The sequence below is a fragment of the Cydia pomonella genome, chromosome 17, assembly GCF_033807575.1.
Source record: "Cydia pomonella isolate Wapato2018A chromosome 17, ilCydPomo1, whole genome shotgun sequence".
NCBI lineage: Eukaryota > Metazoa > Arthropoda > Insecta > Lepidoptera > Tortricidae > Cydia > Cydia pomonella.
The window spans coordinates 10,311,508-10,331,714 of NC_084719.1; the positions used below are offsets into that span (position 1 = coordinate 10,311,508).

A 20,207-nucleotide genomic window follows, 5' to 3' on the forward strand; every position below is an offset into this window, starting at 1 on the left:
GAGTTGCAGGCGTACATAGGCTACGGATACTGCTTACCATCAGGCGGGCCGTAAGCTTGTTTGCCACCGACGTAGTATAAAAAAAAGGACCACTGAAAATCCATCAATAAGCGAGAGTCTGTTAAGCATAGTGTAAAAAATGAACTTTTATTAAGATTTTCTAATCGCAGTATATAGCACTTCTCGGAACTCCGTAGCTGATTACGATCGCAACGAATGCCTGACAATCGAGCACAGCTCCGTCCTCTAAGCGCGCTCCGCGCGGACTGAGAGCGGGGCGTCGCTGCTGCGTGATTTATACGTGTTTTAAAAAAATATAAATTTACGGCAATGTAGGTCCCATAGTTATGATTTTTTTTTTATAGGTTAACATAAAGTTACAGTTTGCTATAATATTATTTTTAAAGCAAAATATGCGTACAATTTGCTGAAAAAAAATATAATAAAAACCTGTTTTCGCCAAAAAAATGAAGAAAACTCGGAAGGTATTTTTTATCAGTTTTTTCAAATGAATCTTCGATTGTTAATCATTCCAGCCCCTCGTACGAGATATGTTGAATCAAATTGTAGTCATTCATGTACCAAATGATTCTTGTTTACAGCAAAATTGAGAACCGAAACGCCACATCTCACTGCAAAATTTGGAAAAGACTCCCAAAAAAACTCATTAAAAAAGAGGTTTAAAAGAGAAAATGAAAATTTGAACTGTTGGAGCCGCTAGTTTAGGAAACGATTATTTAAGTACGTTACCAGTTTTTGAATAAATACTAATAGTTACGTCGTAATCTTGAATGAAAAAGGAAGCATTTTACAAAATACGCTCGTCTGTAGGAATAAGGACTCTTAAGGCCAACCTGTCCTTTTAGACCCATACTAGTGGAATCTGAGGGCTTAACTATTGCGGACACAACGGAATTTATTTGTTCCTAAACTCCCAATAATGTTTAGCGAATCCTAATGTTGTTTATTAATATTCATCAGACCGTAGAAAATGGACAAAGACAACATACATTATGCCTCATAATATAACAGTTATGCACGGTGAATGTTTTCTATTAACCACATAATTTGGACCCACGTTTGCTTTCCGCTTTAAATGAAGACGATCTTCATGTATAACTAATATATACTTACCTACTATGTTCTTTAAACATCTCCGAATGTTAATATTTAATTCAAACCTATATGATTTTCATAAACGAACATTGGATGAGTACGAGAAATGAACACCGAATTTCTGATCATGAAAGCTGATTCTGTCTTAAAAAATGATATGGTTTTTATTTAATTTTGATACGACAATAAGTCATGTTATCAGACATCTCGCGCGCACCAATAAATTTAAGCTAAATGCTTATTAGACGACTTCTGTGGCGTTAGCATTCGCCTCTTTATAATTTGTGTCACTACGTCTGTCTCTTTCTAAAAAGTAGGTACGTGCCAAAGTGACTCAAGACGTAACAGGCGATAAAAACGCTACCATGCTAACGCCGCTAATTGCATTCAGTGAGCGCGAATCTGATTATATTGCTCACAATTAAGTTCAAAATAAGATGAAAAAGAAAGAGATAAAGATCATATCATATCAAAATTGTTAAAACAGAATAGGCCAACTGAACATCGATCGACCTCAAACCCGCTGATTCCGCATTTTGTACGGCTGAAATGTTTTGCAATTAACCGATTGGATTCTCTCGAACTTCATTAAACTTAATTGCCGTGACGTCCACGAGCTTGTATTCAGAGCCTACCACGACGTCACTATAGGGATGCGCCGGTCATGTCTGTGAACGCGTCGATGTGTGTGTAAACTCCTTAGAGCAGTCAAATCCATAATCTAGCGCAGAAATTACATCGTATCATAGCGGTGTACTTTAATTAATATTTAGAGTTACAAGTAGTTCAGATCTGAACTCTAACTTAATGCCTGTTAGGTATAATTCCTGTCTTTGTCTGTGAACTTTGAGTCAAATAAATAAAATATAACTATCAAATAAATAAATAAATTAAACCCTCCTTCGCTATATGCCAAAAACTCGCAAAAATTATTTTTGGCATATAGCCATTATAGGCATTAGCTTTAGGTACATCATTTTGGAAAAAAGCTCATTCAATACTTTTCAATCTGCTCGATCGATTTCTGTGAAACATAGCTAAGAACCATCGCAAGGAAACTCGCTTTCACATTTAAAAAAAACCGCATCGAAATCGGTCCATCCGTTGGAGAGCTACGATGCCACAGACAGACAGACAGACAGACAGACGGACAGATAAACATTGGCGTCAATCATATAACATCCCTCTTTTTGCGTCGGGGGTTTTTGAAAATGTTCTGGCGTAACCATGGCAACCTGGTAGAAACAATAGTTGTTTTTACTTGAAATTGACAAGCACCCACACTTGGCACAATGCACTGCACATTTTGAACTTTCCGTCATCGCATTGCTATCCGAACTGAGATTCTGTAAATAGTATGTCAAGGTATTGCGGGTGAAGCAATTATATTCAGGGTGGTGTGGAGCGTGTCCGTTACGTATGATAATGATAACACTAACCTACGATGTATGTTGTGGAAGCGAATAAAGTTTTTATCTATTTATTCTGTGACGATGTTAAGTAGATTCTGAAATGATTTTCTACTTATAGGTTTTTGATTTAACTAAACATAAATTACCTTTAAACCTGCCAGTCCTTAGGTGACCATAATGACTTCTTACCAACCATCCCATTCAGCGCTAATCACGACACTTTATCGTTTTGCCTCTACAAAGCATCTCCGCTACATACCTGGAAACCAATATTATCGGCTACGACGTAGCGGTACGACCGTAGCTCAGTAGTCAATGTGTTATACAGTAGACCTATAGTGAGCAATGTTCCGTTTAGATGGAAGTTCACCAAGTAAGGTAATGCTTATAACATTGTATTAAAAGCATCTTGTCCTGTGCGATGTGCGGATATCGAGTAAATCGAGCCTCTTGTGATTGATGGGGGTCTAATAGCGCATACAATATTGCCTCGGTTCAGCCTACTTCTACCCAACCCAATGGATTTTTGAATAATATTTAAGGTTGGTTTAATTTAAAATGGGTAATTTGTAGTATTATTTTGACGACCGGTCTGGCCTCGTTAGTAATGACCCTGCCTATGAAGCCGATGGTCCCGGGTTCAAATCCTGGTAAGGGCATTTATTCGTGTGATGAGCATGGATATTTGTTCCTGAGTCATGGGTGTGTTTTCTATGTATTTAAGTATTTATAAATATTTATATATTATATATAACGTTGTCTAAGTACCCTCGACACAAGCCATATTGAGCTTACTGTGGGACTTAGTCAATTTGTGTAATAATGTCCTATAATATTTATTAATATTTATTATTTTATTTGATTCCTTAAGCTATGGTTTACTTGAATTAGGTGGATATAATAAATAATTAATGGCTATATTCGTCTATTTAACAACATTTATTTTTTCCATTTATAAACATTAGTCTATTTATATACCATTCCTGTTTGTTTTGAATGAGGAATGCAAATACAAAATAAAATTGCATTTGACCTGAGAGATAAGCTAATCACGTTTTACAGAGAAAGCATTCAAGTATTTCGCACATGTGGATATTGGCAAGAGCGGATTGGTGATTCGTGACGAGACACTCGTTAGAAAGTTATTGGATGTTCCAAGATCCAACTGGTATTTTACCAAAATCATGTTGATGCCTAAGCTTAAGGCCACTTTTTTTAACCTTTTAACAAACCAGATTAAAACAAACCATGATCAGAGTCTCGTTACTGCTTTAGTCCTAAAAATTCTTCATAAGAAAAAAAAAATACAACAAAGTTACTATTGTTGGTTGGTAGTTTTTGAATATATATATATGGAATATGGAATAGGTCATACTGACTTTTATTATGGAAAAAACCACGCAATCGCGAAAAAAAATTAGCCGTTTCATTACATTTTGGTTTATCAGATGATTCAGACGATAAACATTTCTATGGGAGAGACATTTTTTTTTCGTATTTGGGGTTAGTCCTATAGTAAAACTTACTCAGTATTGATTGTGTCCTATGAAGGGCTAATTCATTCAATCCCGAGCCACACTTGAAGCGCTACGTCGTAGCGGGTATAATAGTTTACCCTGTATGTAACGATAAGGCAAAATTGGACCTGTTGACGTTCTACTCTTTTAAATATTGCAGGTTGTGCCTAAATCGTGCTTATGTTTTCATCGTTGCTAATCATCTGGTATCGGAATCGGAACAGATTAGTCGGGTAATGTGATAGAAGGAAATTCATACCCATAGACATCCATACAGATAATACCTATTAGCAGAATTTTCTGCTCGCCTGTTTGGTTTTCTTGTCTGGCGAATATTCGTGATGGCGTCTCTCGCTACCCAAAGAAAGTGAAAGAGACGCCGTCACGAATATTCGCCGAGTCCCAGCATGTTTGACCGCACCTTAAAACTATTCGCTTGCATGACGATGATAATAATCGCATTGATAATAGAAGTCTAACATGATTTACTTATGCAATGGAAACCGTTTTTACAGCCGTATCACGTCATAATATTATTTATAAATATATAAGAAAACACGCTGTAACCGTAACGCGTGTATGTTAAGTGTTATTTAATGTGAATAAATGTAGTTATTATCTGATTAGGCATAATTTTGAAGTACCCAAATTAAGCCGGTTTATAAAACAGGCCCTTGTATGAGGCAATGTGTCATAAAAAGGCAATAACACTGACTGTACGTTTTCGGGGCGTAATTTAACTGTTTTGGTCTCAGTTTTAAAAGGTAACACAGGTATATGTGACTTGGATTATTTGATTTTGTAATATCACATTCGGAGACACCATTTTGTGGTTGTGGAATACTCTTTATTCTTTCCCGTTCTAACTAGGTACCTTATAATATAAGGTAAATATTATTTGATACATTCAAGCGGGCTGATGAATTGATAGTCAAAACAAAATGCTGGTGCGTGACTGACTTTTTTATGGCTTTCTAATTTAGGTACTGACACGAATTCGAACGTACACTGATATCTAAATGATGTCATTCAGTTATCGTGTTTGTCGCTCGTACTTGTCCGCATGATAACTATATGGCATTATTCAGATATAATTCTGATGTCAGTATACATTCGAATTGGCCTGTTTTCGCACCTATAATAATGTACAGTCCGCTGCAGAGATAGTTAAACCCCCCCCCCCCCCCCCCCCCTCTGTATAAAAATGGTCAATGCACTGGGGGCTAACTATCTCTGCAGCTGACTGTACATAGAAATCTAAGGACAGTCTTGCTCAGATCATCCTAGTTCCACAGTAAATTCTTGTTGACTTTTGTTTGGTAGGGTAATAAATAGTTAAATACATACGAGTTTATGGAAGATATCTTATAAACCGGAAATATTTGTGATAAACGCACACAGAAGACGTTTTAAGCGGGAATCGAATCCTAAACGTCCAGCTTTATACACTACGTACAGGCTAAAAAGTCTATGGAGTATGATGAATGATGATATATTTGTGTTTGCTAAGTTCCTTTTCAGGCATCGTAACTATTATTTTGGTTAAAGTGGGAAATTTAATAATTTGTCACTGTGCTACATCCTGGGCGGGCGGGGTGCGGGGCGGTGGCCGTGACCCGCGCCTCGCCCTATATAGTCGTGCCCCAATTATGGTGGCCTTCGTCTCCTGACAGGATCCTGCGACATTGGGACCATTTAAGAATTAAATTGCTCGCAGTTGCCTAATCTAGCAAATTAGTGCGTCTAATTCTGCTTCTACTAATTCTACTTCCCAAAAATGTAATACAGTACATATTGACACGGACAAAGCGCCAAATTATGTATACACGAACTTATTACCTACATAGTGTGAATATATTTTCGGCCCTTCTAAGTATACTGTTACCCCCTTATTCATAAACGTGTACTAAAGTTACGATGCCGCTGATCATCGTCTGTCCCTTACCGACGTATTGGTATGATGGAAAGGGACAAACGATGATCAGCGGCTCGTGCGGCTCTTAATACACGTTTATGAATAAGGGGGTTAGTGTTTTGCTATTTAGATAGTCCAAATTAAATATTTTTATTTTAGTCATTTTTTTAAGTTTGCTCACCCATGGCGTATTAGGAGGAATCTACCAGCTGAATACCTCGGTGCTCAAAAGTACAAGTTTCATACTGGTAAATGGAAGCAGCCAGAAAATTATAACTGAGATAACATTCAAGTTTATGGTAGACAGTCACATTAATGAAGTGAAAAAATACAGTTTTTCTAACACGGCCATTACAATGTTTCCTTAAAAATTAACGAGCTATTTGGCTTATGTAATGTAACGTAATAATAAACATGCTAGGGCGACTTATTATCCCATTAGATGCCAACGTTTAACTATGTTAGTTGCGGTTTAATTTATACGTAATATCGCATAAAACATTTGGATCAACTATTAATTTTTTGAGACAAGCTGTTATCTATAGCCAACTATATTTTAAATCCTCGAAGCAATAAGATATCTTTAGCATAATGTATGTAACGTAACTAACTCCTTAACGGATGAACCGATTTGAGTGCGTTTTTTGACGGAAATGTGCATGTTTTTTTTTACTATTATTTCAGACGGGTATCCAAGACACATAGCCCAAGTTGTTAAATGATACATGTTGTAAAACATGATAAGTACTAAGTACCTACTAAATGAAAGCTTGTAATATCCAGACTCAAATCCTATACATCACTTAGTTCCAATTAACTACCACGCGATCGTGGAGCTCTACTACGTAAACAAGCCATGTTATTGATTACCAAGCAAGTAATCCCATAAATCGAAGTTTCACATTGTAACATGGAAGCTTCCATTATATAATTCGCGACGGAACGAGAGGACGATCTCGGTCAAGGGTAGGCCTCGACCCCGGGCTTTTATACAGCGCTCCGATAACTCTTCACGGCTAAACGACCATTCTTCGCTTTCGAATGTGCTCGGCTTTTCGATGTTATTACGATAACACTGTGGGATAGAAAGTATCTTTTTTAAACTTATTCTGCTGTGCTACCTTGAGTGCTGGGGAAGGTATCTGCGACCCCGGGGACGCTATGTCCGGTCAATTACAAGAAAGCTACAATCAAGGTATAAAATATCGACACGGACAAATCGCCAAAAATATGTGTATAAGACCTGATTTTTTAAACATTAAGGTAGTGTTCCTATAGATGTTATTGGCCCTTTATTAGTATCGATACGTATTTCAGACTTTGATTCTTACACTCGTACGTGCTCTTTAGTAGCAAAATGTAAACATAACTTTGACATCGGCTGTACCTATTAAAATTTACAGCACCCATTGGTTAAAAGTATCGAATATCTTTCTCCAAATCTAAAATAAATGATAACATTTCAGAAAACTTCTTTTCTGCTTCAAAAAACTAATTGATAAATTTCCAACGGACGTAGTCTGTAATAACAATATTGTTCTTCCAACTCAGTAGATCGGCTCCTAGTCTCACATGAGCGATCCTTTGTCGAGTCGCCTTGAGCGCGGATAAAATTTGAACACGCGAACAAATAGACGCTTTGTTTCAATTGGCTATTCGCTGGCAGGATCCAGTCTCTCATCTTAAACAGAATAGTAATGATATACTTTGTACAGACAGAATATTAATAATGCTAAAGTATCTTAAGTCCCCTATCTAACAAAACCCATTTATGACAGCTAAAATTCATGAGTTATCGTTTTATGTTTCCTTTAGACATATCCTATAGAGTTTTATTACGTTATAAATACGGATTTGCTCGTAGCAATACGTCTTAGCTGATAGCATGGTTTTTCCTAACGTAAATGCTTCATAGAGATTCGTAAAGACAATGTGTTGTAATAAGAACGCTGAATTGGTTAATACTTAATCAGTACCATCAGCGAAGCCCAACTTCTCTCGAGTCCTCCCATCCTAAAACCGAGCGTGTCCGATCATGATCATCCAAGTGGCATCTTCTTGTAAACGTGAACTCGTACACAATGTGTTCTTTCGCGTTTAAATTGTCACTTGATATTATTTCATGTCTAACGAACCTGATCTGACGCTACTGCAAGTTGTGCGGTTTTTCGGTCTTTTTATTGATCGTGCTATAACTTTCTAGATTTTATAATTATGTAGGTACATGAAAATTAAAACAGCATGTTGGCAAAACACGAATTTAATTGTTTCTCGGTAAATGGTGATGTATCGCGTACCTTGTACATTGTTAAATTGTTATACAAAGAAAATACTAATAGTGCCCCGCATGCCCGTATCACTGCTTGGGGCTGGATCTGAAGGACGTGTCAGCCAGGGCCGTCAACACCGCGGCCTACTGGGCATCCCTTGTATAAAAAGGAACACGAGAAGAAGACGAGTCAAACTTCTATTCGCTCTAATTTTCTGGGCTTAGTACCAGACATAGTTATATGTATGTTCCTTGAATGTACCTGTCAAATTTCATGTTATTTAAGAATGTCGTTTAAAATGAGGGCGTAACTTTGATTTTATGGTGGGGGCTACGCTCGTGTGACTCTTAAAGCATATTGCTTTAAGTCTCTTTAACTGCCTACATGAGTAGTATGTGCCTACTTTAGATAAGGCCTATAAATAAGAGACGGTTTGCTGCAACGCACGGCCCGATTCGAAGAATGAAATATGATAACGATAAGTTCTGGTTTAGATAAGTTCTCATTTAGATATCGTTTGTATGTCGTATACTTGGCAGAAACAGCTCGATTCGGGCAACCAATGTCACTTTGACGTTAGAAATATCGTTGATAGATCTTATTGGGATCATAGCGGAATCGAATTAAACGTCAATTTTGATATGTCGTTTAGTTATCGATCTTTTAAAGATCTTTCCAAGATCTTAAACGTGTCTTAATCATTCTTCGAATCGGGCCGGCAACCGTCCCTGCGAACATTGCGACCACTTAATTAACGTATGACATCTAAATTTGAAAAGCAGCTTCGTTAATTCATTGCTTTCCTTTGTTTCAGTATGTCACAGAGAAAATGGGAGGTGCCGAAGGCACGAAATTGGATTTGGACTTCGTGGAAATGGAAAGAGTGAGTAATTCAACATTCAATTTTATTTATAAATCGGAATAAGGAGTTAATTTGACATTAGGTAAATGCTGAAATTACATTCATTTGGAATAAACCGTATCATTGTTTGACGAAATTAAATTTGCACATATTTACTTGCCGCGGTTCTATTACATTTTATATGTGGAGTAGGTGTTACATGACTGGATCTGTATGTTATAGTATCTAGCAAATATGTATAAACTTGAGACCTATTTACGTGGCAGTAGAGGTGCCGAAGCGCTGACGCATTGTAGGCTCGTCTCACATCAAAACAAGGGGTTGGTTTACAAAATACCTTCAAAAACTCTTTGCGGTATAGAAGCCTCGAGTGGCTTACGTGCTTCCGGGGTCTGGTCGTCTATTTTCTTCCGTTTTGAGGCGAAGTGTTGAAGCAAAAGTTACCTGCCGTAGCGCGGTGTTTGTTTGAAAATAGATTCATTTTACTCGACTGAGGCTGACGAACAAGGAAGGTTAATGATTCTCGAGTGTATGTATGTATTGAATAGTATCAAGTATTTTAGCGTGTGGGGTGTCGTAAGGTTCGTCTCAAATTTCGATTTCAATATGTTCCAGAAAACAGACGTAACATGCGAGCTCGTGGAAGAGCTTCAAATCAAAACAAAAGAGTTCCTCCAACCAAATCCGACAGCGCGAGCGAAGATGGCCGCCGTGAAGGGGATCAGCAAACTGAGCGGGCAGGCGAAGAGCAATACCTACCCTCAGCCAGAGGGCGTGCTAGGAGACTGTATGCTGCACTATGGCAAGAAACTTGGAGAGGACACTGTGTTCTGTAAGTAGCGAATGTGATATTAATAGTCCCATTTAAAAGTTATCTCTTCAAGAAAATATGACCTCGCCGTTTCGCAAATCAGACCAGCTCAGGTGTTCTACTTGCGTTCTCACGCGCGACTCCATCCAGCGACATCTAGCGCAACTTCAAATATAAAGTCGCGCGCGAGAACGCAAGTCATATGGTGGATATTTCCGATATAACAGGTGAGAGTAAGTGATTCTTATACAGAGGATAAGCTGAGCAATTGTATGCTGCTACTTGAAACTTGAAAAATGTACTGTTTCGTAAATCACGTGACTGTAGAATACAAATTCAAGTTCCATGAACCGTAGTATAGTAGCGTTATCTTATTTCACGAGCTTTTGTTTCAAGGCTCAGCTCCGCTACGAAGTGCTACGCCGTAGCCGAAGTGCCACCTCGTATGTAGCGTTCTGTCTGTTATGATTTGATATTAATATTGATATGATACGATCGCTCGCGAAATGATATATGTAATTTGAATACATTATGATTATTGTTCCAGCCCAATGTCTCATCGAAATGGGTGAGGCCATGAAACAGATGGCGGACGTGAAGTACTCCCTCGACGACAACATCAAACAAAGCTTCCTCGAACCACTGCATCACCTGCAAACCAAAGACCTGAAAGAAGTTATGGTACGTTCCTTATTTGTAACATTATCTTATATATTAAAGACTGAGCACGACTCTAGCTCGTTGCGTGTGCTATATGCTAGTTGTGTAGTGTAATATATGCTAGTTGTCTCATGCTTGCGTTACGTATCTAGTATACTAAACCCAAATACTAATGTGTAAAATGTTTTTCAGCACCACCGAAAGAAACTACAGGGCCGTAGATTGGACTTCGACTGCAAACGACGTCGCCAGGCAAAAGGTGATTATGACTTAACCATCTTATAATATAAAACCTAGTTTGACTGACGTTTTTACTTACTAAGTGTGTGTGTAATAGGTCGCGACCATGACAGTACCTACAGTTGCCAGATAAATTGGAGCGACCAAGTTGCTTAAAAAAATCTGATCTGAACATGCTGCAAAGTCTCTTAACCGCAGCTTGACCAAAGATTTCTCATAAGTCTGAGACATTATGGCTCCAAAGGGTATCTCATAGCATAGCGACATGATATGAAAAACAAAAATAGAAAAAAATATGTCACCCAAATAAAACAATCCTTATAATAAAATATCTATCAACATTGTCAAATATGCTCCATGTTATGTCACATGGCCAATGACACTCGGTATAGCTACAAATGTGAGTCAAACATATTTTTTTTATTGAAGTAGCATCTCAACACAGTTTAAATTTAATTACTCATCTATATATTTTTGTTTAGTCAAAGTTTAAGTTTGTCTTTGTTTGTTTATATGAATGATTGGCCAGGCCATGGCAAGGTGAGCCCTTACATGAGCCCCAGCCACTGCAATACTCCAAGACAGGGTATGTGAAATATACTGAAGTAATTCAAGGCTAGAACTTGTCCCTAATCATGTTTTGATTTAATTTAAGGCTAATAGTGTCTTTTGCTAGATCGATGAGACATATAGCATTGCTGTTAAAACTCATTTGATAATGAGCAATTAGCAGTGGTATTAATAAAAATTATTTACAAATTGTCATACAATGTTACTCTTAAAGATTTAATTGATTTACATTTGTATGTAATATTCTCATGAAATGTATTTCTGTATTTCGTTAGATTTATTCAATTATTTCGTTATTTACTCGCCTCTTATTATTAGATGTTACTTGAAACGTTACTTGGAACTCTCATTCTAGCAAGGGACGTGTTCAATTTTCGTTTTATAAGCTCATCTCTCACGACAGGGGACGCTTAAGTAGGTGATTTCAGGATTACTTCTCAATTCGCCGGATTCCTGTTTCGCCGGTATTTTTCAAATACATAAAATCAAAAATAACTATGGAAATATGGTGGCTTTACCTGTATCTATAAAACAATATTGCGCTGTTTCCTTGAAAATATGAATCGAATCGATTTCTAGGTAATTGTAGTTATATTAGGATATATTATAATTCTGTTATTGTTGCACAACCTATTGTGCAACAATAATAGAATTATAATTCACACAATAATAAACTATAACCACACGCTTTCTTTACCTAACTGATTTTATTGCATATTAATATTTCCGATGAAACAAGAATCCGTCGAATCGGGAACCAATCGATTTTAGTCGTGACGACACTTGCAAACATTTTTGATATCACTCGCAGCGGATCTGCCTTTCACCAATATTTAAGTACGAGCAAAAGCACTGCGGGTGGTAAAAAAGATCTTGTAAGAAGAATTTGTAAACTATGAATACCCCTTCCCTCCCGTGACAATTTATTAAATTATATCCAATCCGGCGTCCTCTGAATTGAGAAATTGGCAATTGTTAACCCCCATTCGTTTAATATTCGCTCGTTTTTTTTTTCATGTTCCGCTCCCGCTCTGCGCATACATCGGACCTAATCCATATAACCCGCTTGCGTTTATTTTCGCCGTTTGGTCTGTATCATTTCACGTTTTATTTTGTTTTGGCTATTTGTGTTTGATTAAGCGCTGACACACCAGGTTCTCACATTCCAGATGATGAGATACGGCAGGCTGAAGATAAATTTGCCGAGTCTCTGACGCTCGCGCAGATTGGCATGTTCAACCTTCTTGACAATGACGTAAGTTAACTTTTCACAATTTATATTATTCATAGTACAGTCACCTGCAGTAACATCTTACACAATGAAGTGCGCAAAAATATGACGCACTCGTTTTGGCTCAATATACAAAATTGTGTTATATATTTATAGCAACAAGATATTATTGCAGGTGATTGTACTCTCTGTATCTAATCTAATAGCAATATTGTTAACTGACCATCGGTTCAATTTATGTTTTTGCAATACAATTACGGAATCAGTTAATAGTTTGGCGTAACACTATTTTAGCTTCATAAGAGTTTTTAAGATTGTATATTTATTATTCGACAGCCTCAATCGTTTTTCATAGTCTATCCTGTGACTGTGAATAGATGGTGTGTTAAACTGCCTTTTTAAGATTATTACTAGCCCACAGTAAAAAAAGTGTTATTTTCGGTATAGAAACGATTGTACTTAAACTAAATCAAATTGCTCGACAAGTTTCCCTCCATGACGAGGACGTATATTATATGTTCGACTTAAAATACCTACGTGAGTGACGGAAGTTTTGTAATTAAATTCACATTAATTCACCCTGAATACGCTCCAAAACTTACAGTAATGTTATGTGAACAACATCACATTGATTCACAAAAATAATGTTCCACACATGTGCTTCAAGGTGGAGCAAGTCGCGCAGCTCACATTCTTCGCGGAAGGGCTACTGGAGTACCATCAGCAATGCACGGAGATCCTTCAAGGGCTCGTATCGACGCTCATGGAGAAGTTAGTATCTTATCCGTTAACTATCATTTCGTGGAGCAAGTAGCTCAGCTCTGTTTTGGCGGAAGAGCTACTGGAGTACCACCAGCAATGCACGGAGATCCTGCAAAGGCTCGAATCGACGCTCATGGAGAACGCTCAAGGCTACGGAGACTGCTTACTATCAGGCGGGTCGTATGCTTGTTTGCCACCGACGTAGTATTAAAAAAATATATACATGGGACCGTCTCGGGTGTGTGTGGGGTTAGAGCCGGCGTAGCTTTATTTGAAGTTCATAAGCACATTGAAATATGCCTACTTGAAAAATTACCTATCTTTATCTTTATTCATAAACGCCTACCAAATCAAAATGCCTTTGATAATCGTTTCACCTTATGCGTAATTTTGACATATGATATTGATTGAAATAAACAAAATGTAACACGTTCCCTGCCAAGAGCACGCTAGGTGTTTTCATGCTGTAGGTATTGAAAATGAAATGGTTGGCCCTTGGAAGAGTTACCAGAAACATGCTAAGTTTTATGCATAAGGTAAAGTCTGTACGCAATAATATGTTTTGTGGTAACTGGATTGTTATAAGATCTTTTGACAGCCAGACTATTATGCATAAAACAACCTCGCGCTGGCTGTCGAATTCGAAGCACGATTTTATCTATGATTTTCAACTCTTCTACAAACTTTTTATTTAAAACATGCCGTTTTATAGCTAAAGCACATCCTTTGTTAGCACCTTTACGTCGCTTGGAATATGTCGTTACTTTCCACGGCGTTTCCTAAATCCCGCTTGAATAGAGGATGTTTATGTAAATAGCGTCGTCACACATTGGGAAGCCTCTGGGAATATAGCAGTTTCTTCAACATTTAGTTCCTAAGAAACTATAGGGAAACCGTTTATTTCCCTGTTTTATATTTTTCCAGAGGGTTGCGCAATTTTGGTAATACTTAAGAACACGCAGCATCGAAAGTCTTGCTATACTTATGGCCACTACATCAATGTCTTAATTATAATTGTGGAAATTCACTAGCATTAAAATGTATAACATTATATTTCGAATAACAAAATTAGAAAGTTAAAATTTTACGGACGAAAACGGACATTACCACCACTAAAATGTATGAAATTTACGTCCGTATGCTAGGGAGTGAGTGGACATAGTTTTTGACAGGAAAATCTACATGTCAATTTTCAATTAAACTTGGCAATTTATAAAACAACATAAACTCTCTCCATCTCTCCTTAAATTCTCGCGTTTTGTACACATATTTAATGTAATTAACGAGTCTAATACGATTAAATTTCATTATTTTACCTTTTATCCGACATTCCAGCCAGGTTTTACTCGCCGTGGTCACGGAACACTGACGTCCCAGCAAAATGTCAATGTTTATTTGTCTACCCCGAACTTATATAAACTAATATCGAGTAGACTTAATTCGACCGGGATATGGACCGTGACAAAACCTTTTATATTGTGTCGATTTAAGTCTAGTGAAACTAACCGTGAATCATTCAAAACTGTTAATATCGAGTAGTTTAGCGTGGTTTACCAATATCTCCATTGACATTTTGCTGGGAAGTCTTCTGATCACAGCTAGTGCAACCTGGCTGAAACGTCGAATATCACGCAAACGATTGGCATCTTGGCTAGGCACCATGGGCAAAGGTAAAATAATGAAATTTAATCGCGTTAGAACCGTTAATGACAGTAAATAACATATTGATTGTTGATCGTTAAGTACAGTCGCCATCAGATATATCGGAGTGGTCGAGGTGCTCAAAATCTGTACACGCACTATAACGCTGTGGCGATAGAGGCGTGTTCAGATATTTGTGAGCACCTTGGCCGCTCCGATATATCTGATGGCGACTGTACTTAAATAAAACTGAATATCAATTTGTAATCTACATGAAAAATGTTATCCATCGATAATCTACTATCAGAAGCTCAATGACATGGACAAAACAGAGACATTGCGGGCCGCTGAAACTCATTAGCATTCGAAGAGGTCGTAGGCGTAAGCTTTGTGTGATGTTAAGTAAATTGGTCGTCAGACGGACTTGTTCTACTATGTAATGTAAAACATGCGTGCGATGCGAACATACTAATTTAAAGAAATGTTGCTGGGATCTCGTCATAAGAGCCTTTATTTCGCTGATTCTTTTACTTGGATTCTTCTTTTAATAACAATTGATTCTTTCAGCGACGCCATTAGTGAAGGGAATTGATGAGAGAATAATTTCGAGCTTCTTTATATTTCACAGAATATCAACTTTGTAAAACAAACCTATGCATGCTTTCTTCCACAGGAAAGAGGAGGCCGTGAACCGTCCCAAGATGGAGTTCGTGCCCAAGACCCTCGCCGACCTCCACATCGAGGGTATCCACGACCTGAACAATGGTAGGCGGTACGGTTCCACCCAAAGCCTGTCCCGACCCCGCCAGCACATCCCCCCCTCCTCGTCCGTCGGCGACCTCAGCACCAGCGACCCGTTCAAAGCCTGGGAGATGCCCACCCCACCCAAACCCCGCCCTAACCCTACGGCGTATCAGTTCAAACCTCACCCGGCGCCAAGAAATCAGTTTAACGGCAGAGACCCATGGAAAGGTGACTTAGGTTTTTATTTGTTTTATTTATTTTTTGGTTGTGGATTGCTTTTGGTGGTGGGGTATATGTTGGGTTTGAAGGTAAAGGTTTTTTACTTACTATTTCGAAAAGTAGATGGGTCAATCAACTTTGTTGTTTAATTAGAACAGTGTTTTTTACCATCGAAGGCTGCTCTCCAAATTGATGTATACAAATAAAATAAAAAATGTAGATATATGTGTGGTTACGGGACTAAAATATTTTGGGTGATATATGATAATTAAATTTCTTAGATGTTGACACAACGGAGATGAGTAGTGCTTGTAAATAATTTGTCCTGAGCTTGTTCTAAAAATCAACTATGGATAGTGGTTGGTCTTTGAGTAGACTCAATACTAAGTAATTTTTTTAAAGCACTGTTGTTTAAATTGTCAACGTTTTAAGTCACAGCAAAAAAGTTGATTAACCTCGTTAACATGTTGGGTGAAAAGTAATGCTATCCACAGTCAAACGTCACGTTTACCTCGGGACCGGCACTCGCACGCTTATCGCGGACTGTAGCACTCAGAACTCACAGAATAATTCTTCAGAAAATAGTACAAAAACACTGAAGGATGCAAAACATATGAATAAAGAATGCTGGCCACATGTGTTGACCAATGACTACTTTGGTGGTTAGATTTTGCCATCTCTGTGCCTCATTTATGAATCCATTACAGGTTATAATGATTTGTTCATTCGGCATACCTACATTCTACAATACACTAGCTACTTGGTTATACTTACATTCGAATTTCGATCTTGTGAGATCGAAACTTTATTAGTTGATAGACTCGTCGAGATACCTAGTTTCTTACGTCTTACGATTTTGATGGAATTCATAATCTCTTTTTGCTTTTCATTGAAGGACGAATAAATTCAAATAACGCGTAGTTTGGTCGAATGTACTGTAATTATATGTTATACTGTAAAATAGATTAATATTTTCAATAAATTAAGGTGATATATTATTAAGGTAATATATGCACTTCCTTTTTCATATAAGTCTATTAATTCAGTTAGTGTCCATGTGTTAGCTTAATCCAAAAATCATAGATATGGTTTTTCTGAAAGTGAATCATGTTTTGCATCGAGTGGTGTTTCTGTACTATTCATTTGTACCTCTGTGTTAACATAATAATATGTATATGTATACATACACATCAAAACGTAACTAACACTCGTGACTAATTTATCCGGGGTCTTTAAGGGGGTATTTGTAGGGAAAGGATTTCGTAGGTGTTTTGGCACTTTCTAATCAGATTATTCGTTTAATCGATTCATTAGATTTTTTCACACTATTTTGTATTTTACTTAGTACGGTTTACGGTGAATCTGTACAGTAAATCAGTTTTTTTCGCAGGTTGCCGAGAGTCCATTACCTTTCCTACCTATACCTATCCCAAAACCATCTATCTATAATTTTTACTTTATTATTATTGTAATAACAAAAAAGCAAGCAACATGCAACGAATCTTAATAATATTTATCAAAAAAAAAAAAAACAATTTTATTATTGAAATTTAGAATATTTAATATTCTTGCATATAGCTTGTATTTTTCTATGAATGAATGTTATATGTCCCTTATCACTGATACTGTCCTATGATTTTTCTCTGAATTGATACTCGTAATATTGTGATTTCCTGAAACTAATTTTCGATGGACGAGTAGCGAGTACTTGGTGTGTCTTATCTTCTCTATGTGTGTTCTATGTTCTGTCACACCGACGAACAAATTGACATGCACGATGCAGAGCCCTACGACATCGTACTAAGGGCAACACTCTTAACTGACCATTTTAGACATTTTATTTGTTTGTAATAAGGTTTATGGACCGTTAACTGTGCGACCGATAGTACTGCACAACATCCCAGGAACCTCAAAGACACGAATTTAGTTAGTTTCTTTAGCATGAAGAATACCCCGGTGATGTCCATTATTGATTTAATTATAATCTCGGTAAAAATTTGGGAATCACACCTAAAACGTGACGTCAAAATTAATGTGGGTTCAATAATGCCTGGCCCTTTAGCTGCCAACTCAAATAGGTCGACAGCGGCGCGGCATTTGTGATATTCCCACTTGTATGAAAGGGATCTCTTATTCATACAACTTCAAACTATAAATGTTACCGCCTCCGCTTATAGTTGAACTTAGCACTAACTTGTACCTTTGCGTGGGCCCGTCCGTTCACATATCTTACTCCCACTACTTATAAACCCCTTACCTGACTTGGCGGTATGAAATCGGTGATACCTATCAGTATTGCTGTAGCCCATTTTATGAAAGCTAGCAACTTGTAATACAAAGGTGGCGCCTGTTTCACCACGCTGGCAAATGTCGCCTGACCGTAAATTGCTGGTCCAACACGTAGCTTCGTTAGCTTTCGTAAAACGGGGCCCCTTGCTTGGCAAGGATGCGAGGGGCTTTCGCTACGGCGTTAATCTAGAAGGTATACTGCATCACACCGATTCCGCACTGACCGTCGGGTACAGCGTAAATGACGATGAGATAAATGGTACTGAGTATGGACTTTGTCTGATTGCGTCGGGGAGAAGACGGCTCGCGCGCGGGCTCGCCGGAGCACAAGCCGCCGTCGAACCTCGAGCTGTTCCCCGGCGGCTCCAACAACTCGCGCTCCAACAACGGTAACACACACCGCCACCACACACAACTGATCTGATAATGCGTGAATTCAAACAAGACTGGCGCGTAGGAGCAGCAGCTTAGGCCGCGGTCTACATGCAAGCGGCGCAGCGGGAAATCAATGCCGTTCATACAGTTTTTGGTCGAGCGCAATGCATGAATGGCCATGATTTGCTGCTCGCCGCTCCGCACGCCGCTTGCGTCCAGTCTACGGCCTCAGTGTAGCTTATTTTTGGGACGACTATGACAGACTTGGCGGTCCGAATGCCAACGGGAAGCTGAGCGAAAAGCGGGCGTTCATAAATTGAACTCGATCAAATTTGTGAACTGTACGATGCCCGCTGGCGTTCGTAAGGGATTCTACCTCTAGGTGCTATGATATGATTTTCGAACGCAATTGTTTTTGCTTTGATGACAAACATCAAAAAGGTAAATAAACAACACCCTTAACTCAGTCATCCAGTTAAATGTAATTCTTATTTCTTACCTACGCCATGATATCGGGTTCGATTTCACGCGTCTATTAGATTAGTTGTTGTGCACGTTCCGCGTTGCGTTTGTGATCTTAAGACGGTCAATTATTTCCGTTTATTAGTTTGCTCAATTAAAAGCTTCAAGTTTTCTAACACCTCACTTGTCACACAGATACATAATAGCTCTACAGACAAAATATAATCAAGCACAACACATGAACACAGACACATTACGTGTATAGGTATACCTACGTACTTAAAAAGAAAACTACAGTTTAAAATTCAGAGAGGCCGCTCTGAATTTCTAGATGCAAATTGTATAACTTTTACCATTTCAATAAAATTGTTTGTAGTCCGATAATAATAGGTTAATAAATATGTAAATACCTAAAACTTTTGCTTACCATTTAAAATTGATCGAATGCTGAAGATCGCTTTTGCATTTCTAGAATTGTGGGTTAAGACGTCGTTGAGACATAACACTTGTCTTTAAATCGACTAGACATTTTAGTGAGGCTTCCTTGTCTCTTTGATTCCAAAGGCATAAAAGTAGCGCTGAAATTATCTTAAAATTCTGTTATTTTTCAAGAAAACAACTTGTTACAGTAGGAAATTTAAGAAATATGTTTTTCGGCACAGGCCCTAATCTGTTAAACAAAAGCCTTTGTTTCTTTTATGGAGAGGCGTCTTAGACTCGTGCCAAAACAATCATGTCGTTAAAAAGCAACTATCGTGATTAAGGGTCAAATTTATGAAACAGCTCATTCTGAGATAACGAGTTTGGGTGATGTAGGACGATGGGTCGCCTGTGTGGCCTGCCAAGTAACAGAATGACCTGTCACATGCTTTGAACTATTGAAATAAGTCGGTAACCGCTGCATAAAAGAAACAAAGGTTTTTGTTTAACAGATTAGAGCTCGAGCCGAAAATATCATTTCATAAAATTCATACTGTAACTGTTGTTTGACGGTGGCTAACCTCACATTTTTTCTAATTAATGCCTTATGAAGGGCTTATACTGCGATTTCTTTTTTGGATCATGTCTAAACCTTTCTTTCTTCAAGTTTCTAGAAAACTTAAAATGTTAT

General features: G+C 37.9%; 1 protein-coding gene across 7 annotated transcripts in view; it reads left to right on the plus strand.

Annotated features, from left to right (window-relative positions):
* LOC133526888 (endophilin-A) overlaps nt 1-20,207 on the plus strand; it is a 100,578-nt gene that overhangs the window by 74,813 nt on the left and 5,558 nt on the right. For 2 of the 7 annotated variants that reach the window (XM_061863727.1, XM_061863726.1), the window contains exons 3-10: nt 9,045-9,113; nt 9,708-9,924; nt 10,451-10,584; nt 10,756-10,822; nt 11,333-11,389; nt 12,543-12,628; nt 13,272-13,375; nt 15,681-15,979. In XM_061863727.1, coding sequence (XP_061719711.1) covers nt 9,045-9,113; nt 9,708-9,924; nt 10,451-10,584; nt 10,756-10,822; nt 11,333-11,389; nt 12,543-12,628; nt 13,272-13,375; nt 15,681-15,979 — 1,033 coding nt within the window. Of the gene's footprint in view, nt 1-9,044; nt 9,114-9,707; nt 9,925-10,450; nt 10,585-10,755; nt 10,823-11,332; nt 11,390-12,527; nt 12,629-13,271; nt 13,376-15,680; nt 15,980-18,555; nt 18,649-20,207 lie in introns of all 7 variants that reach the window. The other 5 variants (XM_061863730.1, XM_061863732.1, XM_061863733.1 and 2 more) reach the window with 5 other exon arrangements.